We start from the raw sequence: 22618 nt of genomic DNA, 5'->3' as shown, positions 1-22618 counted from the left end.
CTTGTGGTGCTTCAACGACCGGATCTGTTCCGTATGTCCCATGAAGCAGCTGGAGGACTGCAGGGGACCGGAAGACTCTTCCGCGGGCGTCCGTTGATTCGGTGCCATCATCATGTTTTCCTTGTCTGGCTACCTCCGGTGACTTTCAACGGGACCTGTACTTTGTACCCCCATCCACGACGACGCCGCATGGTATCAAGAAACCTTAAGGCCTCCTAACTTTGTTGTTGGCAAACAACCACCGCCGCGTGACCGCCTCTCCCCAACAACCCATCTCTGCGTTTTCAGCAGGTATGCCCGCGGTTACGTATCACAGACTTTCCGACATCACTACCATCTTCGTCACCCTTCGCCTGCCCATCGTGGTTGATTGCGCTAATTTCCGGGATGTGGCTGAAGAACCACGCAGATATCATGGCTGAGCTCCGTCAGTATTAGCCAATCCTGGTACTTTGTCGGTAGTGGCGGCGTAAAGTACGGCGCTTCTTGACCTCAAAAAGCGATACTCCACGATGTGATGCTTCGCGGTTCGAACGTTCAGTTGCGTGAATTGGACAAGGGTCCTCGCTTTTCCCTCGTGCACACCCCCACATGTGCTTATCGCGTTCACACAATGTCCGTGGAAGTACACGGGCTTCTGCTATAAATCCTATTGATTGATGTGCATCGCGTATCTATGCCGCGCTGTATTCTAGTGGGGCTGACGTCACTCATGGCCCGATCATTTGTAAGTACTTATCATCGTCCGTCTAACCCGTCTGGTTCGGACACCGAACGGATCGCCCCGGTACGTCCTATCATATTGCGACATGTTATCAAATCTTCTCACATACTTATGACATACATTGAATAGGGTGGAGGTGCGGATAGATGGTCCGGGCTGCTCAGCTTCGTCCTTCGTATCCCACAGATCTCCCAATGCACCCTATCGCGAGTGCCTGCTGAACGTGCCCACACGAGCTATCGCTCACGCGAGGACTTACAGCGATTAAAGAACGAGAACGTCTCCTTATAAAAGACACCATCTCCCTTCGATCTTCTTGGACTGCGGCGTTGGACACCCCACAAGTTAGTCCCTTAGGCTTCATACCTCAACCGCTCTTACTCGAAGCACTCCGATTATGTGTCCCAACTACCTGCGATGTACTGTGCGTGCGATAACCAACATCATCGATCTTTTTTCCATTCTAGTAGGGTGAATGGTTTCCTGAGCGCCAAAATTCTGGACGATGACTCAGACAGAATTACTTCGGACACCCCCACTTTTGAGGCGAGGGCTCCCTTTTGATGGATGCGCGTGCTTCGATAAAAGGCAGTGACTCAGTAAGCGAGTGCTTGCACTGCGACAGCACTCAAAAAGCGTTAGAACGACCGCGTGACCGGCTGTCTGGGATGCGAACCTAAGAAACAGTTGGGCGCTCGGAAGTATATGTTACTAGTGAACGATTGATCCATATATGACCCAGGTACTGTATAAAAAGAGACTCCTGCACCTACGGTGTACGGTGCGGAGTAGCGGCCACATGATCGCCATCACTATGGTGATCGGTGACTCTATGGCAGAGTGTGTCTGGATTTTCATTCGTGCGATTGTTTGGGTACCACTCACCATCGTCCACAGCCTTGAATTCTATACCTACTTAATCCGTCGGCGTCATGCACCATTCGTTCAATGATGGGCGCGCTTTCTTAGCATGCATACCGTACACGCACCAAGGCGTAGCCGCGCCCGAGCCCAAATAGAAACTCGCGAACCATGCCGGAACGGACGTGCTGTCCAAGCCCGCTTGGTTCGCGAGCTTTTTTTTTTTTTGGTGAACCCCTGTACGACAGCACTCGACGCCGTGAATGTCCCTCAGTACCATTTCATTGATTCATCGTTCCAGTCCAAGATCATGTCGGGGCATCGTTTCCGTATCGAGAGTACGATGGGAGTAGGTGGAGGCAATATAATCTCTGCAGAGTCTCAAAGGAAGTAAGTCCCCCTCTCGTCTTCGCTTCCAACCGTTCATTGCTGGTATCTTCCGTTACTGATGATCCACGAATGTTCACTCGTCAATAATATAGTCTTGAGATTGCAGAGACCCTCTGCAACAGACGCAAGCCCGAGCAGGCGCTGCAATACCTCTTCAGGGCGATGGAAGACGAAAACACCCTGGACACATTCATCCAGTTTGCGTTCCTCCACCACCTCCCAGAGGCTGTCAAGGTCCTCGAAGACGCTAAACGAAAAGGTAGGTAGTCGAGAACGTTCCGTCTTCGTTCCTTTGATCTTTAGTACTTATGTATGCGAACGCACGCTATGCTATGAAACAGGTCGTGCAAGCCTGAAACGCTGCCTCGGAAATGACTGCTTCGACGATGACAGCGAGTATGTCGGTCACTTTTATGAGGTGCTTACGACGCGGCCGTATATGCGCGTACTGCAAGCTCAAGTCCGGCTCTACTTTGAGAACGGGCAGTACGCAGAATCAGCGTGAGTCGCGCTATTATGTATATCTCTATGCGCGCACGCTCGCCAGACCAACTGACCCTTCTTCGTATGCCAACATCATTATAAATAGAAAGACAATCACCGAGATGCTGCGTCTCTGCCCAGGTGATAACTTGGGCCAGCGCGCCTGGCTTGGCTCCATGCTGCTGCTTACCAAGCACTACTCCGATGCACTGTCTTTCTGCCAGAGGTGGCCCGACCATGACAGACTGACTGTCATCCCGCGTGGGGGAGCAGCATTCAAAACCCCTTCATCCACGTGCTACGATGTAGAGGTGGAGAACAAAATCTTGAGATGTGGGAACGGGGCGATGGCATATAATGCGGCTGTTGCAGCGTTCAGGGTATTTGGCGATGGCGAGTTCGCAAGACAGTACCTCCGGATTGCGGCCAAGATTAACCCGATCATACTCACCAAGATCCTTGCAAAAGAAGTACGTTTCCGTGACGTTTGCCGCTCGGAGCTATTGTTTTACTGATCCAAAACAAAGGGCTTTGACAACCTACCCGGGACACATAACGGACCGGAGGATGCACGGGATTACTTGTTCGTGACGCAAGATGTGTGGATTAAGGACGACGCATGGGAGTGGGCCAACGCCTCACAGGAAGCGGAGAGCAACGTAATCAAGGTGTGCGGCAACAGCGCCTGTGGGGCCGTGGAGACCCAGGTTGCGCAGTTTAAGCGGTGCGCTGCATGCAAGAAGGTATCGTACACAGCCATAATTACCCCTGCTGCGCCAGCCGGCGTTGTAAGCACGATGCGCTGATTTGAACCCCGTTTGCGTAGGTCGTGTATTGTAGCCAACCTTGCCAACGGAGTGACTGGTCGAAGCACAAACCACGTGAGCTCCCTCTTATCGCACTCGTTTTGGCCACGTTCCTCACCCGGTTTATACATACATTCGTTGGCATACTACATATGCATGTATATACAGGATGCCAGCAACACCAGGAAATGAAAAACACGATCCGTGCAATCTATAATGGACGCACTCTTCCAGCTGGTGCTGTCCCGACATATTCTGCAGACTTCGTCGGTGGTGGGGTGGCTGTAACAGAGCATGTTGGGTTCGGCGATGATTGATTCAGACTGGGTGTGTGCCTGCCGCGCTTATGAATATCGATACATTGTGTTTGTTGTACGTCTGGCAAGACAAACCTGGTATCGAATTGGCTGGCTGCTCACTTGCAACTTTACAGAAAAATGAAGTCTGACTCAACTTGGTTCGCAGCAACGTTCTACACCCTCCTTAGTCACATCTCATACTCCTCATGCCTTGCTCCAATCACCGATTGAGTCTAGAACACCACGGCTAACCCCGATATGCTCATTGTGGATTGCGGAACCAAGCCAAGCAATACAATCCCACTTTTAACAGCCCTTGAGACGTACGATGCCCTAGCGCCAAATCAGCGAAGAGCGAAATAATCAGTTGGGACGAACGTATGCTTGCTCGCTGTTTTCTGCATGCGTCCGTGCAATAACATTACCAGTGAAGTACTACCCTTTTAATGTCGGTCGCAAGAAATACCAAGTACCGGAAGGCATCAACGCCTCGCTTCATAATAGGATAACGTATGAGGCCAGCTGTGGTAAGAGGTCGAACAAGTCACACTGGTATGAAGTCCACCTTTTGTCCCCCTTTCTTACCACTGTTTCGGAGGTAATAGAGATCGAGGAAAAATACCCATTCTTTTCTAACTTTGCAACTGCGGACTTCGACGACGAACAGAATAGCCTCTCCAATGTGTTCACTGGGATTTCTTACAGTCTCCCTCTACATTCTGGATCTCCCGAGGATCCGGAGGACCTGTACAAAACTGTGGGACGCACCTTGTTAACTCGATAGTAGTCAGAGGTAGCGCCCGGTTTGTCTATGTCACGAACACCACCAAATATTCTTCCAAAATTTCCCTCGATGTCGCTGTGAAAGCCTTGTGAAATCCTTAACGGGAAAGCTTGATGCTGAGCAGCATATTCATATTAAGTACAGGGATGCGATAAACTTGGTGCAAGCACCTAGTACATACAAGATTGTTGCTGAAGATATGATGTTATACCTGGCTGTTAGCATGACATCACAGGCGGCGACCCAAGTTATGAACCATTTTTAAGCCACGATAACTGGGTAGGTTCGATTGCAGACTTGCCTGAGTATGGAGCAAGCTTACCTCATAACTTCAAACTGGTCAGTGATATTCTGGTAAAAGGGTCATAGATTTTTGGCTCCCCACCCAGTCTGCTTCCATTCTATGAGTTGGTCACCACGTCCGAGAGGCGGCCACAACTGGAGGAGGCATGCAAGGCATATTACAAGACTGCTGCCGGTTTCGGAATCGACAGACCCTATTTGGAAGTTCGATTATTCCCATCTAACCAAATCGCTTACAAACTCGCGAAAGACGAGACGGCATTAAAGTCATGGAGAGAACATATGGACTCGCTGCTGAGTGTCTGTCCAACAGCTCTGTAAATGCATGAGTAGCGGTCGTGGGAAATTACTAGTAGATCTGCATATTACACTTCAAACTTATGACGCAGGAAGAACCAGAAATACGAACTCGAAAAACTCTAAGCCTGTCACGGCTAGGGTAGCTTGCAAGTTCCACTGTCCTAGCTGCAACGTAGGAGTACACGGTAAACTGAAGACAGCGGCAGCACTCTGGGTAAGCTCCAGACAAGGTATCTACCAGAGTAAGCTTTTGGGAGGGCGGGTCCCTCCCTTTCCCGCCGTCCCGTGAGGGCAACAATTTCTCCCGGAGAGGGGGGAACGAAAATCCCGCTTTAAGCGGATTTGACGAACCTGCCTGAACGATGCAAGAACAGATGCTCTTCGCTTTCACCGTCCGACGCCCATACTTCCTCCTTCTCCCACCCACCGACCTCCTGTACCCACACATGCGTTGGGCGGTCAAGCCTACAGCCACCGAACGTTCTGCTCCAAAGCGGTGACCAGAACCGCTGCCACCGTGCAATGTGCGGGCGGGAGTTCTGCACATGCTCGAAGAACAACAGTTCGCCGCCAGGCTTCAGTACGTCGCTGACGAGTGACTTGATGGTTCGCTGAGGTTCGGGAACCGAGCAAAGTGTTAACGTGGACACGACTGTGTCGACAGGTTGGTAACCTCCCAGAGAGGTCATGATGGATGCGGTATCTTCAGCCCCGCAAGCGAGGACGACCAAGTTTCCATCAGCTTCGTTCAACCCTGCAGCATAAGCTGTACGCCGTATATTTGGGTGCATAAGTACGTTAGGTTCGAGGGCGACATATTTCGTCACTCTTGCTCTGTCGAGGTATTTGATATTATGACCATGTCCTGATAATTTACCCACGCGTATCCGATACCATAACACAGCAATTCAACGAGAATCCAACAAGAAGGCAAGAAAACTGACCAGCCCCGACATCGAGAACTACGCCCTGGGCGTAGGGAGTAATAATTTTCGCTTTCTCTGCAGCGGAGTTCTCGTCTATGCATGGTCCAAAGAAGGACCATACATGGGACATGAAAATGTATGACAGCGTCCTTGGATGGAGAAGAAGCGATGGTTCATGGAAAATCCGTTTGATCGTAGGCAGAAAGGCGACCTTGAAAGCGTATGACAAGTCAACCAGGAGACTGAACCTTTGTAGTAGCCTAGGTAGACTCATCGTTGCTTTTTACAATGCTGGTGGCAAAGGATTCACGACTACCTTGACGTTATTCAAAAAAAGCTCATGATAAGCGCGTGGACTGATCAACGTTTCAACGCCGGCAACATTTGACACTCACACCTCCGAATCCACGTCTCACAGCGTCTCACATCCCTATGGAACTTGTCACACGTTTTCCAGTGTTCCGCCACAAGTACTCTCCGCCACTGGCTCACCCGTCATCTGAAACTCCAGGTTAGAAAGACAGTCACCGTGGGTCCCTCAAGGTTTCCGTTATCATAGCTCCGTTACTCGGTGACAGTTGGGCGCGAAAAGAGCGGGTGGGCGTTGCTCATCCTAAGCGTGTTGGGTTTCGAGAATGCCTTCCATCAGCTTCCATTACTATCTTTTCATCCTTCCTTAAGTGTACAGCTGCGCCCCGGATTTCGGCCTATCAGAAGTGGGCAGCCTCGAGGCAAAGTAGACGCCCTATGGCATATATGAACTCATGGTGAAAAGGCCCTATTTCGGCTGTCTCTTAGTGCATCCGACTCCCCGCAAGGTTCCACATCCACTCGCTAAGCTGATCGCTGAAGAAACTGGGACTTGAAAGAGATACAAATGTCATTACAATACAGGATCACGCACATCTTTTGCCCTCTGAAGCTTCCTGACGGGGATGATCATTCTCACTCAAATGATCTTGCTCTGTCTGAAGCAATATGCGATTCGGCATTCGACTACTCTGGACACCTTGATAACCCTGCAAAAGCTCATTGGGAATATGTGAAGAAGCTGTTGCACAATCTTTACGAGGCAACGCGTCTTCACCAGCTAGAAGAAACCCCCGTCGCGTCCCAGCTCGCATCTATGACAACTGGAGGTATGTGTTGTATGTCGCAAAAGCAATCCTTTTTTGGTACTGACTCCGTGCAGATGTTGTTGCCTATCTTATCCATGCCCAGAATGCAGCTGTTGTATTCAGAAGAGATGCAGAGGAAACCATTGCAGAATCTTTCGAAGTATCCCCTACTGCCGCAGCGGTCATGGGTTCCTGTGGCAAACTCATATGTTCGTACCCGGGGCCTGCGATCGCCATCTCAAACGCGGTTTTTGATGACGCTGTATTCCGCCTCGAGCTTGCTCATTTCCTCTGCGAGATGAACGACGACAGTCTTGACGCGGCTCCAACGACCCGCAAGGCGGGTTCGACAGTTTCCGAGGAGCGGGATACTGTGCACCCTCGGTACATAACAGAGCTGTTGACCGGCATCCTGCGAGCTGTTGGCAGGCCTGCCGAAGTCCAGCGAATCAGCAAACGTATTGGTGATGACGTCGTGTGGCGTGATGCCCGTCTCCCTTGGCGTCGCTCTTCACTCTGGTTGATGATCAGAGTCGTTCTGCAGACTACGCTTGCACGAAATGGTCTCGGGATAGACGGCTACAAGGCGTTCATATTATTCTTCATGAATGGACTCGCCCGAGAAGCCGCGGTCCAGGGAATGCCTGACGACGTCCTGCACTGGATATCCGCCAAGATCAGTCGTCGGCTGACAAAACTGGGAGGGTCAGCCCCTGACTGGTTGTCAGCTTCCGTGCTGCAGACGTGTACGGACATCCGGAATCTGTTGGATAGAAGATGGAAGCAGGTGCAGGACAGCGATGCCTTCTTACCAATGTGGAATCCCCTTTCCCTCAATATCCTGGCTGATACTCGACTCTCCTTACTCGACAGTCACAAGTATATCACCGACATCATGAATCCAAGCTACTCCACCGTGCGGCCTGCCAGTTCTGTGACCAGCCGCCGCATGCGTGGTGATTTGGATAATTTTCTATCGACCACTGGCAACTTCTTCCGGGATGCCTACGAGGCAGACCCCCATTTGGCGCTTTATGATGTGGAACGAGAGGTTAGCCACGGCATCGATGATTGGGTTGCTGGTGTCTTGGAGGATGATGCTGATGCAGCATGCAAGAAACTGGAGCTCCTAGCCAGCAAGTATTCATTGGCAGCTAGGAACACGTACGAAGGCAATCCAGAAGACTTCTCCCGAATGCTTCTCACCGTAATCGAATTATGGGTTGCATTAGACAAGCTCGTCACCCGACAAATTCCCATGCTCCGTGAATATTCCCCTGAAATACCTATCTCTCTCCTGGAACGATTACTTCTTCGGGATGCACTTGACATCCAGCGGCTTCGTCTCGCATCAAATTACATCCACATGCGTCGCTCTAAAGCAATAAATGGGTGGTCTGTATTCTCGAACTCAGCGGGCTCGACCAACTTTGCAGTGCGCTACTTCAACGAAGATTCTGGTTTGCTGTCCCTTAGGGACTCCATTGTTGACGCCGCTCGTCGTGAGCGGGAAGAAAAACTTTTGGAGCTCAAGCGGTCGAATGAACGCTACCACGACATAACGGAGACGTGCTGCAGGCATGGAACACAATTATGGGATTAATAGCCGTGGTAAAAGGAAACACCCCAGACGGAAGTGCGCGAAGTGCAGGCTTGAGTCTGAGTCGAAAATCGAGATTACAGTACACGAATGGCCGCTCCCGGAGGATCCTTGTCGGGCCGCAATAGTTGTATTCGAGCTGAATCGCCCACTCGCTTTCGACATGTGGCGTTCTATCGTTTTTCTCCTACTTGTCGATATCTGTTCCCCGCCACTGCAGCAGAGACATCCTCATACCTGTCTCGAAGAATATTCTGCGCTGTCCTCCTATCGCACTGAACATGCCTAGATCTCGTATCACGCTGGCATCTGACCCGAAACCATTCATAAAGTCCCATTACCGCTCAACCAGCATACCGGCGGTGGAGAGCGAGGTCTGCGTCAATAATGGTCTCAGCTTTTACTGCTACGATAAAAATTCCTGTTTCTCCGCTGCTGACTGCTTCGGCTCCGTGCATATATCTGGCTCATGCTCCTATCAGCTCCCGCCTGGCCCCTATCGCAACTTGCAGCGCTATCTTCAGCATACTGCCCACACGTCAAACGATGTGCTCTGCAGTCTGGCTGACTGTGACAAGGACCTCTCTTCCCACGAGTTCACAGCATATGGCCACCTACGCAGCGGACCTTCTTTGCAGTGGTTCAATATTTTGCGGGAGATTCGTGCCAATACATTGACCTTCCGTCGTGATGAGGTCCACATGATCTTCTCTCAAGCAGCTAGCGAAGTTGGTCCAGTATCAGATGACGGGAAGTTGGTGTGGCATGTTGAGCTGGAACAGCCACATTTTCGTCACTCACTCTTGGGCGAACTGGAGACTCTCGTGTTGATTGTGTCGGGGAATTGGCTGGAGGGTATGACGATGGACACAATATCATTCGTGGTTGGTAGGATGCTCTCTGCGACGTCCTCAGTCCAAGACGATAGCCACCATAGAGCCCTTGGACTACTACGCACTGTCCGGGAGAAGACGTTCAGTTGGGTGTTGGAACTCTTTCACAAACTGGAACAGGCGACGTGCGAGGTTGACAAGGAGCAGCTTCGAGGACGACTTCGTGACTTGGGCGCCATCTGCCGCAGTACTTTTGACGTGAGTCTCGATAACGTGACGCAGCTCCTCGACTCCCCCAGGGATCTGGAGATTCTAGTGTGCTGTGCGATAGTTATCCATGACAACACGCCCTCACAGCTCAGTGCTCTCGCTGGGATGCCAAAGCTTCTTGTGGAACGTGACCATCGTTTATCATGGAAGTTGGAGGAGCATGTGGGCAATTTGATCTTGGAAAGGAATGCTGGCATCGATCTCGGAATCAAACATATTTGGCCTGGGTACTGCAGAAGCACACGATGGCAGAGGGCCGGCGCTGGTCATCGTAGCTGGTTCACTACCGATACATCCAGTTTTGCCTCCCAGTGGTCACAAAAAGTGAGCTTCGACGTCCTTAACGGTACTTTATTGGTGGATGGACGCCCGATGGGAAGACTGCCGGATAAGATCATGACAGATCCAAATTTTGCCTTGCTTTTCGGTGCTGTAAGTGTGTTGATGTTACATAATCTACTCCGTGAACTCATTCCCAGTAGCAGGCACCGGATGTCATTCCTGGTGATATGGCTGGAATGGAATATGCTACTCGTGGTTTGATTGACAAATATCGCGTAGGTGTTCTGGTCAATTCGTATCCACAGATAGTCGAGCTTGGTCCTGCAGGTTTACTTCCGAATGGGAACGAACGGTTTGATAATTCGGGCCAAAACAGAAGCTGAGCCGGACGTTTTCGAATTCATTCCTTCTCAGAAGTTGGGGTCAGATTTTCCGGCTGCACTGGTTGAGGATCATGTACACTGGTTCAACCTCACATCCCGGACGATGGAAGCTCGTCCTTTAGAGAATTTGTGGAAGCCATCCCCTGACAACTGGAAGCTTCAGTTTTCACCCAGACATCACTCGATGACTAGGGGGGATGTCAGACTCTTCGATGTCCGCAGTCAAACTTGGAAGATGTTGTCTCAACGGCTTCAGCCTTTGGAGAATCCGCAGAACCTCACCATCACGCTGGAGAATCCGAATATGGTGTCTGTCGATTTACCACGCTATGGTCTTTCTTTCTTCGTCAATGATAACCAGGAGTTGGAGTGTCGTCATCCTCGTGGTATGGTATATGACGAAACCCAATCTGCAGGAACGTTGATCGGGCTAGCAAACAAACTTGTCTTGCGACCCAAGGCCAATTCGGCCGACGACGGTGCCCAAAGACTCGTTCTTGTGCCGGAAGGAGATGTGTCATTCGCGAGGCAAGGTGATCATGTGCGGGTCGCGATCGATATATCTGGTCCAGCGCACAAGCGCTTTCGATACCAAATATTCCGAATTGATACCGACTTGGGATGTTTGGTTGGCAATGCTAGCCTGGCTAGCAATCTTTATCGAGCCTACCTGCATGCACTAACCAGCAAACCGTCTTCGGTGGACCCTCTAACACAGAGGACTGGCACGGAAGAAGCACGATCTATTTTGCGCTCTGCTGCATGTCAGTCCTTCATGAAGGTTGATGCCCGCTCCGCCAAGTTATTGTGTTGCATAGCAGGACTGACCACTCGCCGAACATGGTACCCTAAACATTTGAAGCGCATGCAAACCGTGCACTGGTTGCAGGGTCTCCCGGTTGCGTCTCAGCACTCTGGCTTTTACTATGCGTGCTCGTCTATCAAGGAGATACAAGAAAAACAGCAAGTTTTTCATGGTCAATCTGCGCCACCTTTGGAAGACTTCCCATCAGCTTGTGGTGACGGTCTACTTTTCCGTGCTGGGATCAGAGCTGCAGTGCTTTACCCACGAAAGTCGCATCATCACCTTCTTGCCGACACGCATGACTCTGTTTACGAGGCAAGGGACATGCAATTGTCATCCGCCGATGGACTCCGGGCATACAGCACTGCCCTTGCCGTTTATAATTGGTCAGCTCAAAGATGTCCAGCCAAAAAAATCCAAGGCTTAGTTAAGTCATGGAAAGGAAATATGCGGGGTGTTTCGCAGGCATTTTCGTTGCGTTATAACAAAGACTGGTTATTCCCAGATTTACCTGCGATCTGGCTTTCATTGTACGACAGCTGTCGTAAGAGCCAAGCACCACAGCATCGTTTCCAACTCATATTCTCCCTGTCTACCATGGTATATGCCTCCCCGAAGCTTGAAGTCGTCGCTGGCGCTTTGCTGGCCTTTGCAACAATGCCTCAATTCAAGAAGAAGATCCGCCTGACCACTCGATTTACGACCTCTCTGACGGGTATACACCCTCACATCATGCACTGAACCAGTTCATTTCCCGGCGCGTAAAGCCTCGCCGGTCCAGCGTCGATCAAACGGAGTACATGGAACAGCGCGAACAAGAAAAAAATGAAGTAATTGAAAAAGCGACTGCTGTGTGGCCATGTATGGAGCCTCCTAGCGACTTTCCGGAGTGCTCATGGTATGACATTGACGCATTAAATTCTGATCTCAGCCCATTGTTCGCGAGTTGCTATCGGAACATGGAGTTGAAGGATCACTTGAATCGCGTGGTGTCAATTCTTGACCAAAATGCTACGTCTTTCCTTGCTGACCAACAACTGGCATATTCCTTTGTACCAGCAGGTCAGGGCCACCACCGAGTGAACCTGGACGTGACCCTGGAGGTCCTATTCCATCGCGTTGCACCTGCCATTCCACTAAATGAGGTGACGCCTCAGAACTTGGGGTTCAATCTCCACCGTGACAATTATGCTCTACATTATCCCCTCGCTAAGACTCTTTTCCAGTCTCGAATTCGGTATTTGTTCTTGTACAATCGATACTTTGTTCTGACCCTGATTTCACCTGATCTAGGAAGATGAGCCAGTTGATTGGCGACCTTCACCGGAATGCGAACTCGACGTTTCATGCTATCTATGCAAATGAGCTCCAACAGAGTGCAGACCACCTTAGTTGTGACCAGCCGACTCTGGAAGTGGATACCCCCACACACCCGGTAGAGTCGTTCAGAAGCTATTGCGAGCAAAGCAGGACAAGATACCAGTCTGCCCTAAGGTTCCTCGCAGAATACTTAGGGACCACAAACGACAAGCGAGCACACAGTCTATAGGTCTGGTCGGTGGCCACGTATCACAGCAAAGGTTCTCCTTGGCTGCCTTGCATCAACATCGCAAATTACATTGCCCCGTGATTGGCGAGTTTGTTTAATAGCATTCGCAAAGCTCGCTCTGGAGTACCAGCGTGCCCGCCGAATGCTAGCCTTGGCAAAGAATGGCCAAACCGAGGATTTACACAAAGAGATGGAAAACACTGGTTGCGACGGTTGGGAGGCAGAGTCATACGCTGACTGGCTATTAATCCAGGTGCCTTCATCTCGTCACCTCAGCTGATTTCATGTAAAGCTTATTCAGCCCCTCTATTCCCGGTTCAGCTTGACGGAGATTTCCTCATCCGCCGCGTCCAAGCAGATGTTGCGCTAGAAATGATAGCACCCCATTCCGGCCAGAACACCGTTCTGCAATTGAACATGGGTGAAGGAAAATCCTCAGTAATCGTACCGGCAGCCGCCTCGGTCCTCGCCGACGGAAACCAACTCATGCGAGTGGTGGTCCCGAAAGCCCTCGCTTCCCAAATGTTCTATCTACTGGTAGATCGACTTGGTGGACTTGTCAACCGACGAATCTTTTATTTGCCGTTTTCAAGGTCTTTGCAGATCGACGAATCCGGAGCTAGAGCAGTCCAGGAAATCTTAGAACAATGCATGCGCGAACGTGGTATCCTTGTCGTGCAACCCGAACACATCCTGTCTTTCAAACTGCTGAGCGTTGAGAAGCAGCTAGATGATACTACGGGTATTGCGGAACCACTATTGCAGACTCAGCGGTGGCTCCATTCATACGCTCGGGATATCCTTGATGAAAGTGATGAAATCCTGCATGTGCGAAATCAACTGATCTATGCTATTGGTTCACAGAAACCTCTGGAGGGCTCTCCCACCCGGTGGTCGACCACCCAACAGATACTCCATTTGGTGAAGAAACATGTCCCTGCGCTCCACGCGGATTTCCCGTTTGGTGTGGAATGCGAACCATGTCACCATCGCGGTGGGGCTTTTCCTCACATTCGTATTCTTCATCGAGAGGCTGGCAACGAGCTAATTTCCAGGATTGCTCAAGATGTCATCGATGGACAACTACTTAACTTCACTGGGGTGCGCGGTATCGAGAGAACCATAATTCACCATTTCATCACCCGCATGGACGTTGCCTGCTCTGAAGTCCAAGTAACACGGGACTACTGTGGAGGCACCGCCATGTGGATGACTTTGATACATCTACGCGGACTTCTAGCATCTGGAATCTTGCTATTTGCCCTCATGGAGCGACGATGGCGTGTCGGCTACGGACTGGCACCTTCGCGGACCATGCTTGCCGTCCCTTATCGTGCGAAAGATGTCCCAGCTCCGAGAGCAGAATTTGGTCATCCAGACATTGCGATAGTGCTCACTTGTCTCTCGTACTACTACAGTGGACTGGATCGGGAGCAGCTGATGTTATGCTTCGAGCGCCTCCTGACGCTAGATAACCCGGAACAGGAGTACGAGTCATGGGTCCGCAATTGCCTTGAAGTCCCCGAGAATCTCTGTCAAATCAGTGGCATTAATACTCAGTCGTTGGACCAGTGGAATCAGTACCTTTTCCCTCTATTCTCGCGCAATCAATCAACAGTAGACTTTTATCTCTCACAAGTTGTCTTTCCGAAGGAGGCCAAGGAGTTCCCTTCGAAGCTGTCTAGCTGTGGGTGGGACCTTGCAGAGGAGCGGGAGCACGTTACCACTGGTAAGTACGTCGCTTAGCCACGACCTCTCATAACTCATGTTCGTTAGGATTTTCCGGGACAAATGATGCGCGTTATTTGCTACCGACTTCCACCGTACAGCGGGACCTTCATCACCAACGTGCTACCAATGCAAAGGTTCTCTCCTACCTTATGAGGCACGAGAATGACGCATACGTGCAAACGTCGTGGCCAGATGGCCAGCGACGAACAGCTAGTGCATTCCTTGCATTTGTAGTGGAACAAACGCCAGAAATTCGTGTGATATTGGACGTCGGTGCCCAGGTCCTGGAACTGAAAAACAACGAATTCGCAGCACTCTGGTTGGAGCTGAAACCTGATGCGCTTGCTGCCATCTACTTCAATGACGACGACGAGCTGACCGTGCTTTCACGCGATGGATCCACACAATCATTTTTAGAGTCACCATATGCAAGTCGCCTGGACGAGTGTATTGTATATCTCGATGATGCACATACGCGAGGCACTGACATCAAGTTTCCGATCGGGTTCCGTGCAGCAGTCACTTTAGGGCCCAAAGTTACCAAAGACCGCCTGACTCAAGGTATGGCTATAGGATCGGTTGATGAGGAATGTCACTGAACTTGATGGTAGGGTGTATGCGCATGCGTAAACTTGGACATGGTCACTCTGTGGTATTTTTCGCTCCTCTGGACGTAGACAGGAATATCCGCGACGCAGCTAGAAGAAGCGATGGAGACACCATACATCCATCGGACATCTTGTTGTGGGCCATGGGCGAAACGTGCATGGAGATCCAGAACAGCGCTCCCTACTGGGCTCAGCAGGGAAGAGACCACGCTTTCCGGTACCGTGCGTGGTCGAAGTTCTGTAGCGGCGAGATAACTGCCCAAGAACTCGCCGTGACTTGGCGTCAACCAGATGCGAAAACCCTGGAAGAATTGTATATGCCGTCCGGTCCTGAGGTGCAATCAGAACCGCCCATTGCGGCAATCGATCGACAGTGCCAAGCGCTTGGCGTTGCCTCCTCGACCGTTTCTAACATGAACGAGGAACAGGAACGAGAAATTGTGCACGAAATGGAACGCGAAACGCAAACAGAGCGACCACCGCCAGCGACCCCTGCAAGGCATCAGGTCTCCGCAGATGTCCGTCATTTCGTGCGCACGGGCATGATTATCCCTTATTCTCAGGCCTTCCTTCCCATGTTTAATTCATTCCGCGATGCCACAACACCTGCTCAAGAAGAGAATGTGTGGTCCCAATACATCCTCACGACTTCTGACTACTGTAGTGTGGTGGAGGGACGCACACGGGTGAATGTTGGTGAATACCTCCGCCCAGTTAACTGGATGCTCTCAAGCCAGTCAAATGGAAACCCCGCTCTTGTCATCCTTAGCCCGTTCGAGGTAAAAGAGTTGTTACCGGAAATCAGAAACAGCGGATCCGTATGCCTTCACATCTACACGCCACGAACCCAGGCAAGAATGCGTCCATGTGACGACCTGCGTCTGTACACAATTCCTTCTGCTCGTCCTGACTGGGTTTTTTCCCCTTCACACGTCGACCAAGTAAACCTGTTCGCTGGACAGCTGTACCTGCGGGACTACGACACATATATTCGCCTTTGTCGCCTTCTTTGCATCTATGCCGACGATCTAGCTGGTAAAGAGAACTTGGAGGTCGAGAGCGATGGATTCATAGCTCCTGAGCATCGCCCCCTGGAGGCACAATCGGCTGGCTCTTTCCGGAAGTCTCCACTTGCTTTCCTCAGGCATATCATTAACCTGCGTCGGAGGGGGACGAACTTCGCGATGACCCACATGGGAAAAATTCTGAATGGACGGTTGTTGAAGCAGGAAGACTTCGAAGACCGCTAATCGGTGTGCAGTGACACTTCTCATCGATGTCTCGAATACGTAGGATTAGTTGTATGTTTGTTGCAAACTTACTCCGATGTTTTGCTTTTGTAGTCCAGTTGTTCCATATGTATGTACATTGTTGTTTGATAAGCGTCAGCCAATTGTCAGGAGTTTGGTTACCAGCGAACGTGCGAGCGCAGTAGACTTACCATAATCATGGCTTTCAGAATTGAAGAATGAGTGCTTGTTGTAAAACTCCAGAGTAAGGTAGGTGTTGTATGTAAGAACCGCTGTAAGCACACTGTGAGATTAGAATGAAGTGAGCTGGCTGTAATTATGCATAAGAAGTCTGCACAACAACTCAGGCTGCGAATGCCCCAATCCTCCTTCGCACCTCTACGGCCCGACCGCTGCCCCGTCCTTTGGAACGCCCAAATACGACAACCTTTCCCACCTCGCCCGCCCGCCCGGTTCTACCAGCACGGTGCAAAAAGTCGATCATATTCCGAGGTTCGTCCACAATAAAGACATGCTTGATGTTAGGGTGGAAGTCAAGTCCCCGTGAAAGCAATGACGTAGTCACTAGAACGTGAGGCGTAACTGCTGGATCTGACGACAGGGAAGGTACGGCAACATCAGTCGAGTTCTGCTTCAAGAAACCATCCAAGTGGTGATTGGAACCTCGCTGTCGACCATCTGCATTGCCGGTAAGCGCGACGCATTTGATGCCGCGACCGTCAAGGAAAGCGCCGAGTTCTTCAACCTTGCGCCTTTTGTTACAGAAAACGATGACTTTAGAAAGCTTAACTGGCCGGGGGCTTCCGTGGGTTGTCTTGGCGTGAACAAGTGCGTCTTCCGCCCATACGCGGCGAATGCGACGTTCGATATCTACATCTTTGTTTCCACCAGTCCAGGAAGCATGTTCCGTACGGAGAGTGCGAGGTAGATGATGTAGATGGGGGGAAGCAAGCCGTGTCAGTGTAGGATGGTAAGTTGCGAGGTAGTTGCTTAGGGAGTTTGGAATCGTTGCACTGGTAAGGAGGAAATTGAAAGGGTAGGATATCGGCTGAGCTGTGATTTCCACCTTTTGTTGTGTGTCTTGCGGGACCAGCATATGTGCTGGCGTTACGGGGACAGGATAACCGCGTGCCGCAGCTATGTCTGCTAGCAGCATACAGGTGGATTCTTGGAAGTCAGGGTCTACGCAATGGATGCGAATAAATTAGCATTTGAACCTATTGCATAGTAAGAAGCCAGAACACAACACACCAAATAACACGTCCGCTTCGTCCACTATCACCCACCCCACCTTTTCCAGTCCCATTTCGGGCTCGTCGACCCAGAACTTCCGTCCCAAGTCGACAGCGGATGCTTCCTGGAGCGAGTCCTGTCCTGCTACACCATCCTTGGTATTGATGCGCAATGCACGTTCGCGTGCGCGCTGCTCCCAGTTCCATCCCCTACCCCTTTCTAACTCCAGCATTTTCATCGGGGTACCTACCAGTAAATCGACCGGCCGAGATGCGCGCCCATTACCGGGAATGAAGATCTCTGCGCCATCGTTGTGGTCTACTCCCTCCATCAGCCTTTTCATCTTCGATGCGGTCCCTTTTTCCTTAGCTGTGCTAGGCACATTTGCCCTCGACGCGCACATGACACGTAGTTTGACAATATGCGAAAGCTTTTTGGCAAAACCTGCTAATTGTCGCGAGAGCTCATGAGTCGGCGCCAGGACCAAAGCACGAGGATTGAGTGGTCTCGATGATTTCCGCGAAGAAGCTTGACTCTCGAGTTCGGTGCGTTTCAAGTCCTGAAGGAGTGGAAGCAAATACGCTATCGACTTCCCTGACCCGGTCTCACTCGCAAGTAAGCATTCTATCCACCTCGAATCCGAGTTGCGCTGCTTGATGAGATGCTTCAAAGAAAGAGCCTGGATTGCTGTTGGTTTGGCATTCTCGCCAATGAGCTCATGTAAACATTGGAGGAGGCCCGGAAGCAGGGGAGAAGACTTGAAGTTTTTCGGTAGACCTCCGAGGGATGTGGAAGATGTGATATCAAATTCTTTTTCCATTGGGCCAACGGTAGAACCTCGTCGCCCCTGGGCTGCCGCTGCGCGTCTGTCGACGCGTTCCGAGTGTGCCAAGGCAGCGAAGTGCTTTTTCTCTGCGGATCTGGTCGACGTCACCGGTTCGGAAATGCGTCGCCTTCGAGAAGGACTTGGTTCATATGGTGTCCTTCCTTCATGAGGTGCCCTGTCCCTGGTTAACTTGGGTGCGACCTCCAACGTTCCAAGTCTTTTGGCCTTCCCAGTAGGCTTCAGGGATTTTGCCAGGCGTGATTTCGGAGAGGAAGCTTCAACGGACGTGTAAAGTGAGTCCGTCAACTGCAAGAGAGTTGTACGTACGAGTCTTCGAATTGCTCTTCCGGCCCTTTCGACGTGCTGGAGACAACAGCACTGAAGATGTGTGTATACATGGCGATACAGAACCACCGGTAGAGCGAGCCAGCACCCTGCTAAGGTGCAAGGCAGCAAGCATCGATCAGAGGCTCGGAGTAAGTGTCAGGAGGAACACTTCCTAAAATATGGTGGCGGTAACGAAAATAACACAAAATGCCCCTACTTAGGACTGATATACTGGTCAAGCAGTCTCTACGTATGTAGGCTCTCCTTTCGCGGGGTACCCTGAATCGGAACCAGGGTACATCATCTGAATGATGTGATTTGTGTGTAGCAATCAAGTGTTGGGAACGAACTCCAAGTCGTTGCTGATGATTCCAAAAGTTGGGGCCCGGTGTGTTGAGTGTGAATAATTGCGATGCTCCTGGAAAGCTCAGTTTTGGTCTACGGATTGTGTGGTTTCTACCTGGGGGCGGTCGGTTGTGCTTTCCTGTGTCCAGTGGGCTGCGCCGTCTGCCATCATTCATTCGTTACACACCGCACGAATCTGACTGCCACCATTGGGCTAGATCTTCTACTTGACAGTGGAAAGCAGGTCGTGGCACGCTATCAGTGCAGATAAGTTTCAAGCAGCTTGTATGTCGCCAACCTTTTCGCTGCACAGTGCAAAACTACCCTGACACCTTGCTCGCCACCCACATAATCAGGACGTTTAATACTTAACCCCATCCCGCGTGCTTGGCTGTCATCCACTGTCGCTTTCCCAATGTCGCTCTCATACTCTGTTGGCGAACGCGTGCTGTGCTATCACGGTCCACTCATCTACGAGGCGAAGGTCCTGAAGGCGGAGGTGTGGGATGAGTCGAACACAAAAACCGCTGCCGTGGGCCCACACTTCTTTGTGCACTACAAAGGGTGGAAACAGACGTATGTCATCCTTAGCTACCCACCTGTTTCTGTTGATATACTACTGCGTGCTCAGATGGGATGAGTGGGTATCGATAACTCGACTCCTTAAGTACGACGAGACGAACGTTGCGCTACAAAAGGCGCTCACGAATCAAGCTTCCGCGGCTGCAGCTTCCTCGTCAGGAGCCTCTAAAGGAAAGGGTACGAGTGGAGGGACTAGCACTACTGGAACGGGGACTGGACGAGCTAGGAAGGATGGTCGTGGCACGAAACGAGGAAGAGAGGAGGTAAGTCTGGTTGTGGTTTCGCGCAATGGCTTCCTTCCACCGGGCTCCGCGGTATGCATGGGGCTCTATCGTTTGGTCAGCAAGCACCCTCATGCTCGCACCCGTGGCATTCACCTCTTTAGAGTTTCTGAGACATCGCTAATATTCGTTATCACTATTTAACCGTTCCATGGCAGGACGACAGTCATCGGAAACCAGAGATGAAGTTGAATGTTCCCGAAGCTCTCAAAGTACAGCTTGTGGACGATTGGGAAGCAGTTACGAAGAACAATCAGGTATACTTTGTGAATCGAGTCCGCTTTACTCTTACTCAGTCATACCGGCACTCCCTCTCTTGCAATCACTCTTTCTCCTAGCTCGTTCCCCTTCCTCGCAATCCCAATGTGCTCGACATTCTCCTGGAATTTAAGGATCACATCATAAAAATGGGTAAACAGACCAAGTGCGCTCGTTGTCGTCTCGCCTTGACTCAGTCAGCCACACTTACACTTTGTCCTACAGCCTTCGTGATCCGGAGCTCATATTACCGACCATCATTTCCGGTCTTCAAGTCTACTTCGACCGATCTCTGGGTGCAAATCTGCTGTATCGATTCGAACGCCCACAATATGCGGAGATTCGGAAGACTTACGTCACGGGCCCGAAAGTAGTCGTTGGGCAAGAGAAAGAAATGAGCGCAATTTATGGAGCGGAACATTTGCTGAGAATGTTGGGTAATTGCATCTTTCACATCTCCATTTCACGGTACACGTCCTCATGCGAGTTATTACACCAGTGAGCCTGCCTCAGATGGTGGCAAGTTCCACGATGGACGCGGAGAGTGTAGGCTTGGTGAAGGATTATGTTAATGAATTGCTTGTGTTCGTCCCCTCTCTCGACCCATCCTCATCTTGTCGTGTCAAAATTCGCTGATCATCCGTTAACAGGTTCCTTGTAAACGAGCGCAGCCGGTTTTTCTTGACTGAGTACGAAAGTTCAAGTCTGCAGTACCAGAACATCTCGCGGTCGTGAATATATCAATTCCTCGATATTTGTTGTGGTCCTTTCCGTGTCTTCACAGCTGTGCAACCCGATTACAATTTGTGAACCCAATTTATCACCTCCACTGAGCACCATATGTATATGGGCATTGGGTGTAGATCTCTGTACATTTACGTGCCAAGTGATCGAATGATCCTTGAGTGTTGTCAAACGTGACGTCATAGGAGATGAGCCAGCTATATATACCCTTCGCTATCTTGTTCCAGTCGTCTCTTCACCGCCTCACTCCAAGCTAAATCTCACAATGACCTCTATGTTCGCAAGCGCCGCGCACACTGCTCATTCTGTAGCAGCGGGAGTTCTCAATACTGCACAGATCAAAACAGGTGAACGAGTGCCTGTCAAGCCTGTCAAGGAAAACGATCCTGGACAGCGTTTCGACATCGATTTGTCGGGTAAAAACCTCATTGTGAGTTTTGGCGTCATAGGACAGTTTGGGGTAATTGACCTATGTAACCCGTTCTGCGTAGATCGGGATTCCAGGTGCCTTCACGCCTACGTGCAGCTCTCAGGTCCCATCGTATGTCTCCGACTATGACAAGTTTAAGGCGAAGGGAGTCAAGGATATCTTCGTGGTGGCCATCAACGATGTTTTTGTGATGAAGTATGTGATCATCTTATTCATCGCGTCGGATGCCTGATCCGCTACCCCACCGTTTACAGAGCATGGAAGGAGAAGCTTGCCCCACAAGGCACCGGTAACTCATACAGATATCCACTCGTGAAAAGTACTGACGCTCCTCGTGATTTTGCAGGAATTCGATTCATTGCAGACGACAGGGGAGAGTTCACCGGCGCCCTCGGGCTACTCTTTGATGCGACCGATTTACTTGGAGGCCTACGTGCGAAAGTGAGTGAATCTCAAATTGTAATTGGAGGGACGTGCTGCTGAAGGCTACGGGACCCACTTAGCGCTATGTCATCATCGTGCAAGACGGCAAGGCAGAATATGTCGGGGTTGAACCAGATGTTTCAAAGACAACAATTACATCGGCAACGGACGTGATCGAAAAGTTGTAATGTGGCAATAGCTTACGGAGGATCTTTCATGTGTTTGAGGGGTTATGAGAGTCGTGTTAGCACGTTCATGGCGCAGGCGATGTGCACGTACAGCGTTCTCATGTGGGAGTAACCGTACGAGCTCTGAGATACAAACGAGATACGACAAGCCTGTTCACATATGTAGGATCTCCTGGAGGATGGCTGAGGCATGTATGTCAGTCGACGTGTTATTGAGCTCAGCAAACTACACGCCCTTCTGGTAACTCCGGTAACCTATCTGCCCCCATCGCCATCCCAGGCGAAGGGGGGTCCGTTATCTCTTCGGGGTGGTGATGCGTATGATTGCAACTGTAATGTGGACGTAAACGACGCTGTCACCTCGTTTACAAGGTCATTGCACCTGAAATTGAAAATTCGTCACTCATTTTTCGACATCTGTGATCTTCCCATAAAGAAAGCCTGATTCAAATCATGGTGGCAATGAATTGTGGGCATGTAATTGTAGTCCAAGCATCATCTACTTGTGAACGAGTGTCAAATCCAATTGTAGGTTTGGCCCATCCAAGCTCAATACCAATGCACTACCGCGCCGTGTACTTGCGAACGAGGATGCGGAGACGTTGCGGAGACAGAGGAGTTGATGAGCGGTGTAGGATTTTCAGACATAGAAATCTCGCATGTAAATTATGGGGAT

The 22618-nt window shown here is 50.7% G+C and overlaps 6 protein-coding genes across 6 annotated transcripts; 4 read left to right on the top strand and 2 right to left on the bottom strand.

Annotated features, from left to right (window-relative positions):
- Positions 1-1895: 1895 nt before the first annotated feature.
- F5J12DRAFT_905176 (uncharacterized protein) lies at positions 1896-3581 on the top strand (the record flags this gene model as incomplete). The annotated part of the gene is made up of 7 exons (XM_051748626.1): positions 1896-1975; positions 2068-2234; positions 2317-2476; positions 2565-2928; positions 2986-3201; positions 3285-3339; positions 3433-3581. The coding sequence occupies 7 exons, from the start codon at positions 1896-1898 to the stop codon at positions 3579-3581; spliced, it is 1191 nt and encodes a 396-aa protein (XP_051600841.1).
- Positions 3582-5260: 1679 nt separating this feature from the next.
- Positions 5261-6643, bottom strand: F5J12DRAFT_54000 (S-adenosyl-L-methionine-dependent methyltransferase). Its single transcript, XM_051739963.1, has 3 exons — positions 6272-6643; positions 5895-6188; positions 5261-5815 (listed from the first exon to the last, which is right to left on the bottom strand). Exons 2-3 carry the CDS (start codon positions 6148-6150, stop codon positions 5283-5285), a joined length of 789 nt encoding a protein of 262 aa, XP_051600840.1. The 5' UTR covers positions 6151-6188; positions 6272-6643; the 3' UTR covers positions 5261-5282.
- A 22-nt stretch (positions 6644-6665) lies between these two features.
- F5J12DRAFT_920734 (uncharacterized protein) lies at positions 6666-16305 on the top strand (the record flags this gene model as incomplete). The annotated part of the gene is made up of 28 exons (XM_051749271.1): positions 6666-7015; positions 7069-7073; positions 7098-8480; positions 8502-8563; positions 8601-8855; positions 8884-9685; positions 9710-9757; positions 9785-9817; positions 9848-9975; positions 9997-10129; positions 10180-10254; positions 10307-11711; positions 11840-12065; positions 12099-12332; positions 12461-12661; positions 12699-12969; positions 13038-14445; positions 14493-15008; positions 15059-15209; positions 15231-15272; positions 15300-15585; positions 15619-15683; positions 15720-15768; positions 15793-15813; positions 15835-15873; positions 15907-15996; positions 16018-16054; positions 16088-16305. Exons 1-28 carry the CDS (start codon positions 6754-6756, stop codon positions 16303-16305), a joined length of 8445 nt encoding a protein of 2814 aa, XP_051600839.1. The 5' UTR covers positions 6666-6753.
- Positions 16306-16367: 62 nt separating this feature from the next.
- F5J12DRAFT_825903 (P-loop containing nucleoside triphosphate hydrolase protein) lies at positions 16368-18886 on the bottom strand. The gene is made up of 4 exons (XM_051745491.1): positions 18692-18886; positions 17557-18639; positions 16497-17487; positions 16368-16389 (listed from the first exon to the last, which is right to left on the bottom strand). The coding sequence occupies exons 1-3, from the start codon at positions 18822-18824 to the stop codon at positions 16649-16651; spliced, it is 2055 nt and encodes a 684-aa protein (XP_051600838.1). The 5' UTR covers positions 18825-18886; the 3' UTR covers positions 16368-16389; positions 16497-16648.
- Positions 18887-19348: 462 nt separating this feature from the next.
- Positions 19349-21029, top strand: F5J12DRAFT_53895 (MRG-domain-containing protein). The gene is made up of 7 exons (XM_051739955.1): positions 19349-19612; positions 19668-19881; positions 20058-20156; positions 20238-20323; positions 20383-20594; positions 20657-20741; positions 20808-21029. The coding sequence occupies exons 1-7, from the start codon at positions 19452-19454 to the stop codon at positions 20890-20892; spliced, it is 942 nt and encodes a 313-aa protein (XP_051600837.1). The 5' UTR covers positions 19349-19451; the 3' UTR covers positions 20893-21029.
- Positions 21030-21129: 100 nt separating this feature from the next.
- Positions 21130-22341, top strand: F5J12DRAFT_825892 (Redoxin-domain-containing protein). The gene is made up of 5 exons (XM_051745490.1): positions 21130-21331; positions 21393-21526; positions 21586-21620; positions 21678-21772; positions 21835-22341. Exons 1-5 carry the CDS (start codon positions 21167-21169, stop codon positions 21940-21942), a joined length of 537 nt encoding a protein of 178 aa, XP_051600836.1. The 5' UTR covers positions 21130-21166; the 3' UTR covers positions 21943-22341.
- The last annotated feature ends 277 nt before the right edge of the window (positions 22342-22618 follow it).

This window comes from Pisolithus orientalis (genome assembly GCF_024613125.1).
Source record: "Pisolithus orientalis strain OTSU chromosome Unknown F5J12scaffold_11, whole genome shotgun sequence".
NCBI classification, from domain to species: Eukaryota; Fungi; Basidiomycota; class Agaricomycetes; order Boletales; family Pisolithaceae; genus Pisolithus; species Pisolithus orientalis.
Note: the sequence above shows the minus strand (reverse complement) of the source record. Positions and strands in the feature narration are given on the sequence as shown.

Excerpts from the sequence above, each read along its gene's own strand:
- F5J12DRAFT_54000 (XM_051739963.1), bottom strand. The coding sequence starts at position 6,150 with ATGAGTCTACCTAGGCTACTACAAAGGTTCAGTCTCCTGGTTGACTTG. Across the intron at positions 5,816-5,894 it reads AGTTCTCGATGTCGGGGCTG|GACATGGTCATAATATCAAA; the intron begins GTCAGTTTTCTT and ends GTAAATTATCAG.
- F5J12DRAFT_825903 (XM_051745491.1), bottom strand. The coding sequence starts at position 18,824 with ATGCTTGCTGCCTTGCACCTTAGCAGGGTGCTGGCTCGCTCTACCGGT. Across the intron at positions 18,640-18,691 it reads GAAGAGCAATTCGAAGACTC|CTTCCTCTCCGAAATCACGC; the intron begins GTACGTACAACT and ends CGTCCGTTGAAG. Across the intron at positions 17,488-17,556 it reads CGAAGCGGACGTGTTATTTG|ACCCTGACTTCCAAGAATCC; the intron begins GTGTGTTGTGTT and ends TCCATTGCGTAG.
- F5J12DRAFT_53895 (XM_051739955.1), top strand. The coding sequence starts at position 19,452 with ATGTCGCTCTCATACTCTGTTGGCGAACGCGTGCTGTGCTATCACGGT. Across the intron at positions 19,882-20,057 it reads CGAAACGAGGAAGAGAGGAG|GACGACAGTCATCGGAAACC; the intron begins GTAAGTCTGGTT and ends GTTCCATGGCAG. Across the intron at positions 20,595-20,656 it reads ACATTTGCTGAGAATGTTGG|TGAGCCTGCCTCAGATGGTG; the intron begins GTAATTGCATCT and ends TTATTACACCAG.
- F5J12DRAFT_825892 (XM_051745490.1), top strand. The coding sequence starts at position 21,167 with ATGACCTCTATGTTCGCAAGCGCCGCGCACACTGCTCATTCTGTAGCA. Across the intron at positions 21,527-21,585 it reads AACGATGTTTTTGTGATGAA|AGCATGGAAGGAGAAGCTTG; the intron begins GTATGTGATCAT and ends CACCGTTTACAG. Across the intron at positions 21,621-21,677 it reads GCTTGCCCCACAAGGCACCG|GAATTCGATTCATTGCAGAC; the intron begins GTAACTCATACA and ends GTGATTTTGCAG.